Source organism: Oncorhynchus mykiss, chromosome 19 (genome assembly GCF_057628025.1).
Source record: "Oncorhynchus mykiss isolate SJ-2025 chromosome 19, ASM5762802v1, whole genome shotgun sequence".
Classification (NCBI taxonomy): Eukaryota; Metazoa; Chordata; class Actinopteri; order Salmoniformes; family Salmonidae; genus Oncorhynchus; species Oncorhynchus mykiss.
This window is the reverse complement of record NC_143040.1, coordinates 41,453,103-41,470,816: the sequence shown is the minus strand read 5'-3', so window position 1 is coordinate 41,470,816 and position 17,714 is coordinate 41,453,103. Positions and strand designations below refer to the sequence as shown.

At 41.7% G+C, this 17,714-nt stretch overlaps 2 protein-coding genes and 1 long non-coding RNA gene across 3 annotated transcripts in view; 2 read left to right on the top strand and 1 right to left on the bottom strand.

The window, feature by feature from the left end:
• The window catches only part of LOC110497673 (proteasome 20S subunit alpha 3), a 17,140-nt gene extending 10,928 nt beyond the window's left edge, over nt 1-6,212 (top strand). The window contains exons 9-10 of the mRNA XM_021573949.3: nt 1,462-1,526; nt 5,944-6,212. Coding sequence (XP_021429624.3) covers nt 1,462-1,526; nt 5,944-5,988 — 110 coding nt within the window. The 3' untranslated portion in view covers nt 5,989-6,212. The remainder of the gene's footprint in view (nt 1-1,461; nt 1,527-5,943) is intronic.
• Nucleotides 2,106-8,265, bottom strand: LOC149975190 (uncharacterized). Its single transcript, XR_016488922.1, has 2 exons — nt 7,991-8,265; nt 2,106-3,304 (listed from the first exon to the last, which is right to left on the bottom strand). It is a non-coding gene; the product is annotated as an uncharacterized LOC149975190 (long non-coding RNA).
• arid4a (AT-rich interaction domain 4A) overlaps nt 8,249-17,714 on the top strand; it is a 22,593-nt gene continuing 13,127 nt past the window's right edge. Inside the window, exons 1-12 of the mRNA XM_021573940.3 lie at nt 8,249-8,618; nt 9,588-9,635; nt 10,006-10,116; nt 11,354-11,419; nt 11,960-12,050; nt 12,285-12,364; nt 12,483-12,580; nt 12,913-13,045; nt 13,408-13,487; nt 13,690-13,766; nt 14,535-14,734; nt 17,596-17,668. Of these exons, the coding sequence (XP_021429615.3) occupies nt 9,630-9,635; nt 10,006-10,116; nt 11,354-11,419; nt 11,960-12,050; nt 12,285-12,364; nt 12,483-12,580; nt 12,913-13,045; nt 13,408-13,487; nt 13,690-13,766; nt 14,535-14,734; nt 17,596-17,668 (1,015 nt within the window). The 5' untranslated portion in view covers nt 8,249-8,618; nt 9,588-9,629. The remainder of the gene's footprint in view (nt 8,619-9,587; nt 9,636-10,005; nt 10,117-11,353; nt 11,420-11,959; nt 12,051-12,284; nt 12,365-12,482; nt 12,581-12,912; nt 13,046-13,407; nt 13,488-13,689; nt 13,767-14,534; nt 14,735-17,595; nt 17,669-17,714) is intronic.

The window sequence follows — 17,714 nt, the reverse complement described above, 5'->3', positions numbered from 1 at the left end:
ATCAGTGTAGATGAAGGGGAGGAGACTGGTTAAAGAAGGATTTTTTTTAAAGCCTTGAGACAATTGAGACCAGGATTGTGTGCCATTCAGATGGTAAATGGGAAAGACGGATGATTTAAGTGCCTTTGAACGGGTTATGGTAGTAGATGCCAGGTGCACCAGTTTCTGCCAAGAACTGCAACGCTGCTGGGTTTAATGCTCAACAGGTTCCTGTTTGTATCAAGAATGGTCCACCACACAAAGGACAATCCAGCCAACTTGACACAACTGTGTGAAGCATTGGAGTCAACATGTGCCAGCATCCCTGTGGAATGTTTCGAGACCTTGTAGAGTCCATGTCCTGACGAATTGAGGCTGTTCTGAGGGCGGGGAGGGGGGGCTGAAGGCAGACATCATCAGCTTGTCACACACCGCTTTGCATTTTCAAAACATATACTTAATTGTTTGAAACCTGAAAGTTTTACTACATACTATGAGGCATGTCTTACCTGGCTTCAAAGTAGCCTAGCCAAAATCAGACCATATCTGTGAAAGCAATTATTTTATATAAACTTTCTTTCATTGTCCAGTAACCAAAGGCACACTTCTAGTCATATTAGCAACCCATGCTAGTAGTTGCATATTCAACCACCCCTCTTTCTAAATTTCTAAAATATATTTTCATCTGTCACATGAAACCGACGGCATGTGCAGTGAGCTTTTGATAACTTATTTTCTGCTAATTGCATTATGGAATGAACATTTGCACTTGTGCGCATTGCTGCACTTATGTGAAGAAATAATGGTTCATCAACATTAAGCTAAACGTTCTGATATGTTGCGTCACTCATTCCTTTTTTCCCTCTATTTTCTTTTATGTAGCCTATGCCTATTGGTTGTGTGAATTTGGGACCTATCGTCCCACAACTGTCCCAGAGTCTGTTTTGGAATAGGCTATTTCTTTCTCAACAAGCTGACCAATAGAATAGGTCAACTTTTCTACTATGGGGGATAGCAGATTGAGATAGGCTAGTGATTTTGCTGTTTGTTATTGGTCTTGTTGGCTGAGGAAAAGTAAATGTGGACAGGTATTCTAACATCAAAGTGCGCGTCAGAATTTGGTAAGAAGGAATTGTTGCAACCTGACTTGCATGTTCTGTTAATTACCATAATCGAAATGTCATTCTGGGCACCGTGGGTGGATGCCCTAATCAGGTTATGCACCCAATCCAAAAGGGTCTGGTAAATTTCTTAAATGTCCGCTATATTAAAATTATGCCGGTCAAATGTCCGGCGCCTCATTTTTCTAACGGAAACCCTGGCGTGAGCAGTGTTCCACTCAAATCTGAAAGTTAACCCAGCTCATAACAAAGTGATGTATTGCATGCATGTGCAGTCATGGCCAGCTACGTGACGGGCCATTGCCCGATCCAGTCAAGTCAATGTTGTGCATAACTTATGACCTTCATTTCCCTTCACCAGTGACAAATGGAAAGCACGAGCTGGTTCCTAAAGACATCAGGGTGGAGGCAGAGAAGTATGCTAAGGTATGTACCATGACCACCAGTTTATGTTGCATGGCATTTCTGTGACCTCGGTTCAAAACAACAGTACCTTAAGTATTCTTTCCACATTTTATGGTTACAAACTGAATGTAAAATGGAATAAATTGAGATTGTGTCATTGGCCTACACACAATACCCCATAATCAGTCTAAGTATTCAACACCTTTTATGACGAGCCTAAATAAGTTGCGTAAAAATGTGTAACTCGCATGATAAGTTGCATGGACGCACTCTGTGTGCAATAATGGTGTTTAACATATTTTTTGAATGACTTCCTTATCTCTATACCATACACATACAATTATCTGTAAGGTTGAGCACTGAATTTCAAACAGATTCAACCACAAAGACCAGGGAGGTTTTCCAATGCATTGCAAACAAGGGTAGATGGGTAAAAAAAAGCAGACATTGAATATATCCCTTTTGAGCATGGTGAAGTAATTGATTATACTTTGGATGGTGTATCAATACACCCAGTCACTAGAATGATACAGTCCTTCCGTTAACTCAGTAGCCGGAGAGGAAGGAAACTGCTCAGGGATTTCAACATGAGGCCAATGGTGACTTTAAAACAGTTAGTTTATTGGCTGTGATGGGAGAACTGAGGATGGATACACAACATTGTAATTACTCCACAATACTATGCTAATTAACAGAGCAAAGAAATTAACTTCATGTCCTGAATAGAATGCGTTATGTTTGGGGAAAATCCAGCAGTGATCAACAACCAATTTAAGAGTTTGAATTTAAAAGGAATAATCCGCAAATATTGTACAAACCAGGTGTGTAAAGCTCTTAGAGACTTACCCAGAAATAATCACTTTCTGAAGGCATTGTATGTCTATGGATCGAACTCGGGTTTCCTGTGTGCCACAAGACTGTTAGCCTTCTGAGCTAAATCCTAGGTTTTAGCCCAGGGAGCTAACTAGTCTTCAGGTCCCAGGCAAGGTTAGTCATCACACGAGCGTGGTTCACTAAACCACCATTATACAGTATCTGTTAGTGTTGCACGGCGTACCGAAACTATAACAAGAAAAACGGTTGGGTATTAGAAGCGAAAGGAACAAATTCTATCAGATGTCTCATGTTTGAAAATGAGCTAAATGTGTTAAACTTATTCGAAAATATGATAAATTTGGACAAACGATTACAAGACTATAACAGAATGCATCAGTGTTTGTATTCCCTGCAGCTTTCTGAAGAAGCATCGGCACAGGAATGCCTGTCTGGGTGTGCATATGTTGACCACTTTGTGTAGCCGTTAGAAGGGTTGGGTACGTTACTTTCTAGATGTAGTCAGTTAGTTACAAGTTACCTGTACAAAATTGTAATCAGTAACATAACTTTTGGATTACCCAAACTCTGAATGTAATCTGCTTACTTTCCCCTTAAGAAGCATTAGACAAAGACAAAACGTTTTGGGAATGACAAATGTAAACTTTCCCAAAGTCTGCTGCCTCAGTTGGCAATTTGCATATATTACAGAATGTTATGAAGAGTGATCAGATGAATTGCAATTAATTGCAAAGTCCCTCTTTGCCATGCACCCCCCCCCCAAAAAAAAATCCACTGCATTTCAGCCCTGCCACAAAAGGACCAGCTGACATGTCAGTGATTTTCTCATTAACACAGGTGAGTGTTGACGAGGACAAGGCTGGAGATCACTCTGTCATGCTGATTGAGTTTGAATAACAGACTGGATGCTTCAAAAGGAGGGTGGTGCTTGGAATCATTGTTCTTCCTCTGTCAGCCATGGTTACCTGCAAGGAAACACGTGCCATCGTCATTGCTTTGCACAAAAAGGGCTTCACAGGCAAGGATATTGCTGCCAGTAAGATTGCACCTAAATCAACCATTTATCGGATCATCAAGAACTTCAAGGAGAGTGGTTCAATTGTTGTGAAGAAAGCTTCAGAGCGCCCAAGAAAGTCCAGCAAGCGGCAGGACCGTCTCCTAAAGTTGATTCAGCTGCGGGATCGGGGCACCACCAGTACACAGCTTGCTCAGGAATGGCAGCAGGCATATGCATGCACAGTGAGGCGAAGACTTTGAGGATGGCCTGGTGTCAAGAAGGGCAGCAAAGAAGCCACTTCTATCCAGGAAAAATATCAGGGACAGACTGATATTCTGCAAAAGGTACAGGGATTGGACTGTTGAGGACTGGGGTAAAGTCATTTTCTCTGATGAATCCCCTTTCCGATTGTTTGGGGCATCCAGACAAGCTTTTTTTCCAGAGAAGACAAGGTGAGCGTTACCATCAGTCCTGTGTCATGCATCCTGAGACCATTCATTTGTGGGGTTGCTTCTCAGCCAATGGAGTGGGCTCACTCACAATTTTGCCTAACACAGCCATGAATAAAGAATGGTACCAAGATATCCTTCGAGAGCAACTTCTCCCAACCATCCAGGAACAGTTTGGTGACAAACAATGCCTTTTCCAGCATGATGGAGCACCTTGCCATAAGGCAAAAGTGATAACGAAGTGGCTTGGGGAACAAAACATTGACATTTTGGGTCCATGGCCAGGAAACTCCCCAGACCTTAATCCCATTGAGAACTTGTGGTCAATCCTCAAGAGGCGGTTGGACAAACAGAAACCCACAAATTCGGACAAACTCCAAGCATTGAATATGCAAGAATGGGCTGCCATCAGTCAGGATGTGGCCCAGAAGTTAATTGACAGCATGCCAGGGCGGATTGCAGCGGTCTTGAAAAAGGGTATTTTTTTGACTCTCTGCATCAACTTCATGTAATTGTCAAAAACATCTGACAAAAATATCTAAAGACACTGAAGCAGCAAACCTTGTGGAAATGAATGTCATTCTGAAATCTTTTGGCCACGACTGTAGACTAGCCTAACGTTACCCGTCTCGATCTACGAGCTGTTGGCTACGGCGCACGTCCTAAAACCAGATTTGCTATTTAACCGAAGTTTGTGACAACTATCGGTAGAGTTGAAAATGCGATGGAAACGCATATCACTTTTAGATATTTATTTAGTGAAATAATAAGTACATTGTGTGCACTACCTCAACCACGCACTGATTTTATCCGCAACATGTCCATGTGGTGGAAACGTGCGCATTTTCTTTGGATTTTAGAATATTTGCATTTAAATCGATCGCCAATTGGATGGAAACCTAGCTAGTTACATTTAATGTTACGCTCACATGATGATAGTAATAAGTCTTCAGGCAGATGGAAAGGCTTTCCCAAAAATCTTCTCAATTACAGTGCATTCAGAAAATATTCAGACCCCTGGACTTTTTCCACATTTTGTTACAGCCTTATTCTAAAATTGATTACATTGTTTTTCCCCCCTCAACAATCGACACACAATACCCCATAATGACAAAGCAAAAATAGGTTGACATTCTTTTTAAAAAATTATAAAAAATAAACTGACATTTACATAAGTATTCAGACCCCCTACTCAGTAATTTGTTGAAGCACTATTGACAGCGAGTACAGCTTCGAGTCTTCTTGGGTATGATGCTACAAGCTTGGCACATCTGTATTTGGGGAGTTTCTCCCATTATTCTCTGCAGATCCTCTCAAGCTCTGTCAGGTTGGATGAGAGTCGCTGCACAGCTATTTTCAGGTCTCTCCAGAGATGTTCGATCGGGTTCAAGGCCAGGCTCTGGCTTCGCCCCTCAAGGACATTAAGAGACTTGTCCCAAAGCCACTCCTGCTTTCTCTTGGCTGTGTGTCCAGGGTCGTTGTCCTGCTGGAAGGTGAACCTTCCCCCCAGTCTCCTGGCTTGAGCGCTCTGGAGCAGGTTTTTATCATGGATCTCTCTGTATTTTGCTCTGTTCATCTTTCCCTCAATCCTGACTAGTCTCCCAGTCCCTTCCCCTAAAAAACATCCCACAGCATGATGCTGCCAGCACCATGCGTCACTGTAGGTTTGGTGCCAGGTTTCCTAAAAATGTGATGCTTGGCATTCAGGCCAAAGAGTTCAATCTTGGTGTCATTAGACCAGACAATCTTGTTTCTCATGGTCGGAGTCCTTTAGGTGTCTTTTGGCAAATTCCAGGCGGGCTGTCATGGGGTCTGAATACTTATGTAAATAAGTGTTGTTTTTTGTAAAAAACTCAACCTGTTTTCACTTTGTCATTATGGCATACTGTGTGTGCATTGATGAGGGGGAAAATAAATTAATCAATTTTAGAATAAGACCATAACGTAACAAAATGTGGAAAAAGTAAAGGGGTCTGAATACTTTACGAATGCACTGTAGCCTATGCCAACTGGGCAGAAGCTCTTCAAAAAAACTGCTTGTGGTGTGTGTGTGACTATTGTGATACTAAATCTGGTATTGAAGTAATTTCTGCTATTGTGGTAACATTAGTCTGTCTTTCTGGTGTCTGATTCACAATGCTTCTTGCTTCCACCATAGGATTCTTTGGAGGAGGAGGATGACTCTGAAGAAGACAACATGTAAATTCAATTCTGCGGTTTCTTCACTTGTCACACACCTACTGACAGGACAGCTCTACAAGAAACAGACGGAAATTATTTTGTATGTTTTGTAGTTTAATGGACCATTCATGTCATTTCTTTCCCATTTGGTTTGATGGATTACACAGCTTTGAAATAAAAGTGGATGAGCACTGTTTATACTAAAAGCAACTTTGACCATTAAAAGAAAAAGCTAAATACGGTCAAGGGTCTGCCTTAGTCATGTTATTTTTTGCCAATGTATTAGAGGTCGACCGATTATTGGAGGACCAGAAAAGCCGATACCGATTAATTGTACAATTAATTTTATTGCTTTGTAATAGTCACAATTACAACAATACTGGATGAACACTTATTTTAATTTAATACATCAATTTAGCCTCAAGTAAATAATGAAAAAACAGTGTTGGAGAAGTAAAAGTGCAATATGTGTTATGTAAGAAAGCTAGCGTTTCAGTTCCTTGCTCAGAACATGAGAACATATGAAAGCTGGTGATTCCTTTTAACATGAGTCTTCAATATTCCCAGGTAAGATGTTTTAGTTACTATAGGAATTATATTTCCCTCTATACCATTTGTATTTCATTAACCTTTGACTATTAGATGTTCTTATAGGCATTTTATTGCCAGTGTAACAGTATAGCTTCCGCCCCTATCCTCACTCCTCCCTGGGCTCGAACCAGCAACACAACAGCCACCATCGAAGCAGCGTTACCCTTGCAGAGCAAGGGGAAGAACTACTAGAATGCTCAGAGCGAATGAAGTTTGAAACGCTATTAGCTCACGCTAACTAGCAAGCTAGCCATTTCACTTCAGTTACACCAGCCTCATCTCGGGAGTTGATAGATTTGAAGTCATAAACAGTGCAATGCTTGACGGACAGTGAAAAGCTGCTGGCAAAACGCACGAAAGTGCTGTTTGAATGAATGTTTAGGCTATGCTTCTGCCTGCCACCGCTCAGTCACTTTAGATACTTGTATGCTTAGTCAGATTATATGCAACGCAGGACACGATAGATAATATCTAGTAATATAATCAACCATGTGTAGTTAACTAGTGATTATGATTGATTGTTTTTTATAAGATAAGTTTAATGCTAGCTAGAAACTTACCTTGGCTTACTGCATTCGCGTAACAGGCAGCCAGCCTCCTTGTGGAGTGCAACGAGAGAGGCAGGTCGTTATTGCGTTGGGCTAGTTAACTGTAAGGTTGCAAGATTGATTCCCCAGCTGACAAGGTGGAAATCTGTGGTTCTGCCCCTGAACAAGGCAGTTAACCCACCGTTCCTAGGCTGTCATTGAAAATAAGAATGTGTTCTTAACTGACTTGCCTAGTTAAATAAAGGTTTAAAATAAAAATACCGATTTCCGATTGTTATAAACTTGAAATCGGCCATTCCGATTAATCGGTCGACCTCTAATATGTATTTAGTCCTTGAGGTATTATTTACAAGACTACCACTACTTGATCCTTCTACTGGTGGTGCCAGTTGTGTAAGAACAAAGACAATTTCAGTGCACAGTGTGATGTTTCAACTATGACATGAGTTCAGTGACTCCAGAAGGGCAATAGTCTCCACATCGACCTTACCATAGACCGCCACCTCTGGCTACCATGCCTCTCCATTCCATCCTTGTTGTTTCGTCCCTGCTTGGATACACTTGAGACTAAATACAGAAGACCTAACGATAATACAGTGTCTTGAATCTGATTTATCTCATCTCATCTGTACATTTGATGAACACATGCCATGCTGTCTCGGATAAATTCATGCTATAGCCTTAGCCAAGTTAGTAAAGTGACTTCACTAGCTTTTCTGGTCAGTGCTATCCGGGATCGTTGGGACGTCCATACCCTAACCTTATCCATAACGAAAGACAATACAGTATGTTTTGAAACTCTACCATAAGCCTAGCCATTTAAAATGTCAACTTCAATGGGGTAGGGACTTCCCAAAAAAGCCGGATAACGAGGACCGCTTTTACCTGCACATGTTTCCGGTTACGTAAACCAACTTGCCCGCTGACGTCCTTACAAACATGTACACGGCGCCATTGCCCTCGACCACAAACAAATCGATCTTGTGTATTTAACTCGTATCGCATTCTATCCCCAGCACACTACTACATAGCTAGTAACGCCTTAGTTCAAATACGAGTCACGGCCAGCACCATCCAACGAGTGTGTAGAAATGGCACGTGTTTTCACATACAGTCCATTTCCATCCTTAGGAGTGACAAGGAAGCTTCCAGCCAGTGTCGAAAATAGGCGGTCCATTGTAAAATATGTCTAACCAGTGAAAGGCTTGGGTAGAGATAGGTAAAGCCAATCATATTTCCATAGTGGGGTGTTCTGGAGGATTAAAAAGCCAAGTATATGAGGACCAATGGCAACTTTTCCCTCAAAGAGACGATTTCATCTCTACCAACCATCAATACAGATTAGTTATGTCCTATAGCATTTGAAGCATGTGTTGACCAATCACATTTCTGCGATTTGACCACGACTGTCATGGCAGCCAATCTGATTTCGAGAAACACATCTTCGGATCAAGCTTATTCTTCGTGTATTGCTTTGCAACTCTAGCAAGTGGTGAGCAGTCGGATCGTTGCAGTAAGTATAAAAAAAAATATTAGCTAATATTCCTCTCAAATGAATTACAAACAGTTCAAGCTATTTAGATCAAGGTGACACCCGTTTTGTTAAATACGGACGACACTTAGCTCAATGTCTCTTTATTTTTGTCTTGCAAGATTAGACCGTAAGGAATTGAATGGCAGTGACCAGTCGGCTTGTTTTTGCAGTGAAGAAATGTATGCGCCTTTTGTGAAACTGTATAATAAATAAATAATTGTTGTCATGATACTTTTTGTTTTATCGTCATGAACTACCTGCTTCTCGTTTATCCGAAAGAGAACCACCGTTTGAAATGTTATGCCGGAACTAGCTAGCTGACAAACTCAATGACTAGCAAGGCGGTTTAAATCGCCATATCGATAAACTGTTCTTAGCTAGCTAACCTTAGTATGGTGAAGTTAGCTAGGTAGCTAAATTTACCTCCCGAGTTGAGGGAAATATTCTGTCTTTCCTTATTTTCACAAATACTGCCGATATTTTTTATATATTCTGTTTTACTGAAACAACCTTGTTTAAGATGACTGTGTGGCACACATTTTAGAGACAGATGTTCTTTGTAACGTTATTTCAAGCAGTTTGGAATGAACCACCAGCCTGACATGGTGCAGCACGGCGAGCTATGATGGCGACGTGACACACACAGTCAGATTGCGAGGCAAGCGGGAAGAAACACGCATTATTCTTCTTGTCTATGTGCAACGTCCTCTTTTTTAAAAAAAGCTTTCGACTAATTATTTGAGGTCTACTTTAACAATCCGCATACAGTGAAAACTAGCTAGCTACACATTTTTGTACATCTGGAGGGAGGGGGCGGCTGCATCGAGCTTGAAAAGAATGCGTTAAGTAGCTAGCTAGTTTGTTAGCTAGTATATTTATTAATTTGTTCCAGTTTATAGCTATTCTGACAAGTCTTTAATAATCTGCTATTACTATTTTGTTTTACAGCAATCAAAACCAATCGAGCTGGACTCCCTCAAATAGTCTACGATGAAGGTAAGTCACTTTGCTAACCTCAGTTGAAAACAGGAGTGAAGCCGACGCCTCTTTCACTTAGCTTGCAAAGAGACAGGGTCAACTGTATATGGTTGGAAACAACATGTCAACTTGAATATGTCAGAATGTCAGGCATATAATGTTTCACAATTCATTTAAATGTTCTCACGTTTTAATCTAGGCATCACCACCACCTCTTCCTGAACAAGATATTTAGAGGAAAAATGCAAATGTAACTTCATGTTTATGTGGCATATGATGGGTGTTACAAGTTCATGCTTCATGGACATTTAATTTAATAGTGGCCGAACTGTTTTGTTCCGAAGTAAGTACAATGGTGCATGTTATGGCGCATCTGTTTTTCTCACAGGCAGCAAACGAGCCTGCCTATCTGACCGTGGGGACGGAGGTCAGTGCCAAATACAGAGGTGCCTTCTGTGAGGCAAAAATCAAGACTGTTAAACGGATGGTGAAGGTTAAGGTAAGAGCACCACACAACTAATGGCTCCATCCCAATGGCAGCCTATTACCTTTTATAGTGCACTACTTCTGACCAGGACCCATAGGGTTGTGGTCAAAAGTAGTGCATTATATAGGTAGTGTGTCATTTGGGACAATGACACTGTAATCAAACAAGGTAGTAAGTGGAATGGTCCATTATGTCAGCAAATGTTGATGTCCACATATTATAACAATATGTTGTTTATATAGACAAGCTGATTGTCCAGTTTCGGGTGACAGTTTTGCTGCAAAAGAACCCCCCCCCCCTTCTCTCGTATCTAGATATTAGTGTCTGCCAGTGGCATCTTTCAAGTAGAGACTTGTTCTATGAACAGTTTTCCTCAGTTTGTTTTATAAAGCATTAGGAAGTCTGTAACAGCCTACATAGTACCAGGTACACACTCCAAAAAAGTTAATTTAGTCATGACATAATCATAACGCAACAATAAACACAGGCAATATTGGAATGTTTGGATATTCTGCTGTTAATCAGCAGGTAGTTTGTATTCAATTACTAACCTAATCTGTTGGCTTTAACATTTGGTAATACACATGAATGTACATTAAATAGGGACTGATAATGCTTGGACATTCGATTAGCCAACTCTTGTTTTGTATGTTTTTGAGCTATGGATAGGACTAGGAATTTAAGTTCTGTATTCAAAACCCATTGTGAAAATGTGGAGTTAGTGAACTGGTGAACCTGCTTCTAGTTGATGATGGTTATTGTTTCAAGACCAGATGATCCTCCACCAATCACCAGGTAGCAACATTGTGACCTGACCTCCTCTCTTCTCCATTATTCTCCTTTGCCACTTCCATTATGATTGTCAGAGTTCCCTTGACTGATTGTTTCATGGGGCATGGTAGGTAGCCCCATTGAACTTTCTCCACATTAAACGTAGGCTGTCATTTGAAATAAGAATTTGTTCTTAACTGACTTGCCTAGTTAAATAAATAACTGATGTGAACAATGAGGAAACAGTGAGTTTGCAGTGAGTTTGCACCATTGCCTGGTTATACTATAAGCACAAACCTACTACTGTATCATTGTCCTCCAGCACTGCCATGTGTAGCCCCTGAATACATGAGTTAATCTAAAGTCCTTTGGGGACAGATCAGGAAGGGAAGAGTTTTGTCTGTTACACAACTGAATTATTTCACCTTGACTGAACTTCTTATCTCATTTATTCTATTTTTTTTGTCTCTCTCCCTAGGTGATGGTCAAAGGAGACACCACCTCGCAAGTTGTTCAAGATGATCAAGTGAAAGGACCGTTAAGGGTAAGTTGGAACTAACTGGCACCACCAAACTTGTCACAGGAAGATAAGGAAAATATTAGTTAGGCCCTCAGTGTCCTTTTGGTTCTCAGAATAAATAATCTGTTAATCACATAATTCTAAGATCTGATCTGTCGGATACAACAATGGTGCTGTGCTTGTGACAGTAGTATATAGAACAGGGACAGTTGTGTACATATTGGGTATTGTTGACGTAAAGCTTATGTATATTGCCTAATTGTAGTGGTCATGTGACTAATGCTCTGGCCAAGCACACTGATCACCCGTTTTTCAACAATTGTAAGCATCAATGGTTCCCCGACGGTTCAAAATGGCCTCAGTTTTTCTTTCCTGATGTTTTCGAAGCCCTGTGGTTCCCTTTTCATTGTTTGAACATATTTGATAGGCTTTCACTCTGCTCAGGCACGTTGTTCTTTATTTGGGGGAAGTCTCTTAACTTTTGGCATTTTGAGTTCTTGTTGAAATGGGAGTAAAAGAGCAGAATGTATGAGGAGTCTGTCATCCCTTTGTTTTCTTTTGCAGGTGGGCTCCACAGTGGAGGTGAAGAGTGCAGAGGGGATCTGCAGTGAGGCAACCATCAACAAACTCACAGACGCCAGTTGGTACACAGTGGGCAAGTACAGCAACAACACCCAAACTAATATACAATGCCTGCTCTTCAGTTAATTAATGGGTAGCTGTATGTCTTTGTTGGTTGCATTTCCCCCTTTTTCTCTCAACTTGCCTAATGGTTAATAACTATTTGTCTTTATGAAGTCCTTAGGAAGTCTCATATTTTGGTGTGACTTTTGCACGGGGTGCAGTTTTTTAAACTTTTGCAAGGGGTGTTGTTTTTCATGTGTTCCAGTGTTTGACGATGGGGATGAGAAGACACTCCGCAGGACGTCACTGTGTCTGAAGGGAGAAAGACATTTTGCTGAGAGCGAGGTGAAGGGACTAGTATTCTGACCTGACTCTTTTCTTAGCCATTCTATTTGCTGGCCTCTTATGTTACACGTTAACACATTGATTAAGCCCCCTCCTTTCATCACTCCCTCACATCTAGACATTGGACCAACTGCCCCTAACCAACCCAGAGCACTTTGGCACCCCCGTCATTGGGAAGAAGGGAAACCGCGGAGGGAGGAGGTCATCTCAGGCTCAGTAAGTTGACCATTCTTTTACTTTTGGCTATAGGGAACCACACCGTTCTTTGCTTTAGATACAGTTTTATGACTTAACAAGCATTAACTCTTACATTTACCAGTATGATTTTAATCTATAGCAAGCATGCTTCTTTAAATGCTCTGCCTGCATACATTCAGACATGGTCATTTATATACAACAACAGATATATAGGCCCATATAGGCCTTTGTGATTGATACAGCGTTGAGCTTCTATAGAGCTCTGTAGAAGCTTTTGACGGAGACGGATTATAGCTTCTGACCTGTAACGATTCTGTTCTGATGGGGAGTCCTATTGTTCAACTCCTCAGTGCGGACGATGACAAGGAGTCGTCTTCCAGTGAAGATGACAATGAGGACAGGAGGAGGCTAAATGATGACCTGATGGGTAAAGTGGCCAGTGTTCAGACTGGGACAGAGCGGACATCCTGGTACCTGGCCCTGGTGAGTCACAACCTGCACAGCCCCAGTTACACATGCTGTTTCTTTCTCTGCTCTCGTTCACTTTCTGTCCTGCTCTCTTTCTCTCTTGCTCTCAATATGTATGGTATAATTAAATGGCCCTTGACCTTAGCAGCCATTGACAAGTTAGAGTTATGCAGATCAGGGAAGTTTCAATCTTTCACATTCAGCTACACTTGTCCTACCTGCTAATTGAGAAGTGTCATGGAGATGTTAGTTCTGTTCATACAACCACCTGAAAAACGACTCCTTGTGAAACTGAAAGCAAATGGTCAAAAACCCTCCTAGACCTTTGGCCCTTGTTGTATGATTGTTCCTAGCTGTTCTTTATTGTTTCTGTCTAGGTGATATCACCCAGCTGCAATGATGACTTGACAGTCAAGAAGGACCAATGTTTAGTCAGATCATTTGCAGACTCCAAATTGTAAGCGTTGTGCATCCTACTTTTACATCATACAGTTTTCAAGAATTCCCAGTTAATTTACAAACATGTCTTGGTATATGTTTGCCCTGCCATGCAATGTAAATACACATGTATAATGTAAATTGCTGTTGACGTCTTCTCAGAATTGGTACTTTAAAAAAATTACATCTGAATGCACATTTAGATGTTTGTTGTTTTTCAGTCACACTGTGGCAAGAAAGGAGATCCATGAAGTGAACATGGACAGCATCTCTAAAGCTGAGTTCTCACCGAGGAAAGGTAAGGCTGGCTCACCTAGGGAGCTCAACACTTCCAGTAAGTTTAAAAAATTTATTATTATTAGTATTATGTTCAACTGAATTGAGATGTAATTGACCTCTAGGCCTAACTCTTTACTTAGGGGTCTTTCACCAAATTGGTTCGGAGTGGTTTTTCCAAACTCTGGCGCATTTCCCACCCTTAGTTCAGTTCGTTGGGACTGGTGTGAACACTATGCGCACTAAACAACTCACCGTGGTTCGCTCAAAAAAGGTGGTCTCAGTCCGATACCATTCTTACCGTGGTGTGGTTCGCTGCAGGTGAGAACACAGTCCAAACCAAACAGGAAAATAACCAAGGAGTATTATTGGTTGTTTGACTGCGTGCATTTGATAAAATGCGTGTAGTACCATTACTTTATCTCTGAAACATTCTGTGAGTAGCAGCGCATTTTGTGATCGCATCCAGGCTATACCGGGGATATAGGCTATTCACATCCCAGTTAGTGGTTATTGTGGCTGTTCCCTCCCGAATGTTGTTGGAAGACCAAAGCGAAAGTAATATGAAGTTTGCGACAAGTTATGCTTCTTGGTAATCATAGACGGATTGAACTTGATTTTCTCCAAGAAACAAATGACTTGCATGAACTCGTGGTTTTGTTTGGACATTTAGCAATGTGAAACCGACTGGACCAGATGGGGGGGGGGGGGGACGGAAGACAACAATGTAACATAATCTAAGTCTGATTTGAACTATGTGTGAAAGTACCCTTTTTCTGGCTACTCTCAGGGTTGGATGGGGCAGTGCATTTCCTCAAGACCAAGGTAGTTCCTGACAGTTGGAAGATGGACATGAGTGAGATTTTAGAATCCTCCAGCAGTGACGAGGAGGACACAGAAGGAAAGGAGAGTGACGACGATGATGAGGAGGAGGAGGAGGAGGAGGAGGAGAAGGAGGAGGAGGAGGAGAAGGAAGATGCCAATGATGAGGTAAGAAGAACACTGTTTTAGTCTGGAGGGATATTTTAAGACTACACGTAAGTCACTTTCCTTTTAGATGCAGATTAGGCCAGAGCCTTTATATTCAGAAATGAAGTCTTTCTGTCAGTTTTGACAAGGCAGTAGCTTATCCAGTGGTGACTGTTTACTGACTTGTGTTATACTCTACTAACAATGACCACTACAACCTGCTTGAATAGCTACAAATTTATGGAGAGGGAAAGGAATTTATCCCTCTCTTTGCTGCATATTCATTTTGTCGTGATAAGCTTTATCTGAGGGCCGGCTCTCAGTAATGTAAACCCAGCTGTGTATTGTAGTGACCTCACCTGCTCTGAGAATGAAGTTGGCTTGGCACCATGCATTCATTGCATTCCCTTTCTGACATCTTGTGGCTACTGAGCCACCTTGATTGAGCCAGACTCTCAATAGACCCTGGGTGTGTCCCAAATGGCACCCTATTCCCTCTTAGTGTACTACTTTTGACCAGGGCCCATAGGGAATAGGGTGCCATTTGGGACTTAGTCCCAGTGTGTGGGAAAGCCCCTTCCTCCGGAACAACAATGGTTCTTTCTGCTCCCAGAGTTTGGGACAAATGGCCATTCGTGTGGTTTCAGACACTGTTCCCATAGCAACTGGCAGCTACTTCCTATCGTTTTAGAGAGGGACTGTGGGGATTGGCTGAGGGCCAGTGGAGGCTCCTGACTCGAGTTCTTTCTACCTCTGCTGCTTGTCATAAAGGCTTTGCTTCTCATGAGTGAAATTGGTTCACTTCACTGTGTATTTGCTTGTGTCTGGGGCGCTTTGTCAGTCAAGGTATAATTCACACATTACATATCACAGCCTACATAGATTACAATGGCATGTTGATTTTCCTTTCTAGTTCCTCCATTTTAGACTTCAGTGTACTGTGACCGTATCTGTTTAGTAATATATGTACAGTGCATTCAGGAAAGTATTCAGACCTCAACTTTTTCCACATTTTGTATGGATTATCATTTTTTCCCCTCATCAATCTACACACGATACCCCATAATGACAAAGCAAAAACTGTTTTTTAGAAATTAAAAAAACAAAAATATCACATTTACATAAGTATTCAGACCCTTTACTCAGTACTTTGTTGAAACACCTTTGGCAGCGATTACAGCCTCGAGTCTTCTTGGGTATGACACAGATGTGCCAAGCTTGTAGCATTTGGGCAGTTTCTCCTATTCTTCTCTGCTGATCCTCTTAAGCTGTGTCAGGTTGGATGGGGAGCGTCGCTGCACAGCTATTTTCAGGTCTCTCCAGAGATGTTTGATCGGGTTCAAGTCCGGGCTCTGGCTGGGCCACTCTAGGACATTCAGAGACTTGTCCTGAAACCACTCCTGCGTTGTCTTGGCTGTGTGATTAGGGTCGTTGTCCTGTTGGAAGGTGAACATTCGGCCCAGTCTGATGTCCTGAGCACTCTGGAGCAGGCTTTCATCAAGGATCTCTTTGTACTTTGCTCCGTTCATCTTTGCCTCGATCCTGACTAGTCTCCTAGATCCTGCCGCTGAAAACCATCCCCACAGCATGCCACCACCCCCATGTTTCACCGGTGCCAGGTTACCTCCAGATGTGACGCTTGGCATTCAGGCCAAAGAGTTCAATGTTGGTTTCATCAGACCAGAGAATCTTGTTTCTCATGGTCAGATTCCTTAGGTGCCTTTTGGCAAACTCTAAGTGGACTGTCCATGTGCCTTATGCTGAGGAGTGGATTCCGTCTGGCCACTCTAACATAAAGGCCTGATTGGTGGAGTGCTGCAGAGATGGTTGTCCTTCTGGATTCTAGAGCTCTGTCATTGACCATCGGGTTCTTGGTCACATACCCGACCAAGGCTCTTCTCCCACAATTGCTCAGTTTGGAGGGGTGGCCAGCTCTAGGAAGAGTCTTGGTGGTTCCAAACTTCTTCCATTTATGAATGGAGGCCACTGTTTTCGGGAACCTTCAATGCTGCAGAAATATTTTGGTACCCTTCCCTAGATCTGAGCCTTGACACAATCCTGTCTCGGTGCTCTACAGACAATTCCTTCGACCTCATGGCTTGGATTTTGCAAAAATTTAGGAAAAAAAACAGTTTTCGCTTTGTAATTATGGGGTATTGTGTGTAGATTTCTTAGGACTTTTGAATATATATTTTTTTCATTTAAGATTAAGTCTGTAACGTAACAAAATGTGGAGAGAGTCCAGGGGTCTGAATACTTTATGAAGGGACTACATAGGGAGCCATATCTATGGTCCTGGATGCTGTGAATAGGTAACACGCCGTACAATATGATTCATTGGAAGTTATGATGACATGTTTCTCTTGGCTATCGGATTACCCATTTAAGTGAGTGAGTGTTAAATATATTTAACCATTAAATCTGTCCTTGAATTTAACCCACACTAAGTTGTTTTGCCCAAGTGACTGCTTGACAAATAACAGAATGTGCAACGACTTCAGAGGCGAAGCATGAGCTCAAAATAATCTCAGCACCTGACTGACTACTGGCCTTGGCATACATGAAATCTTCCTCTGCTCTAGTAGCATTGCTACTGCTACGGAAATGTATTACTTATGTCAAGACTGACTGCTTGCATGTCACCTTGTGTACTCTGCTAGACTAGTCAGTAGAGATTCTGACAATGGTTTTTGTCTTTATCATAAAAAATAAAAAAAGTTACCTTTTTACCAGGTTAGTTGCGTTGATATTTTGACTCAAGTGTGTTTTTGTCGAGACCGTGTCAAATTAGCAGCACACTCAATGAAGGATAATGGCTATTATAAGTAATTGTCAGTTCATGTCTAATTTGCCTATATAACCAAGGTGTATATTTCCTGCAGCCTGAGGATGAGGCGGACCCAGAGGAGAGAGATCACTTCCTGCAGCAGCTGTATAAGTTCATGGAGGATCGAGGTGAGCCTTCAGACCTGTCCCATTTATCTTCTAGCCTGTCTACGTC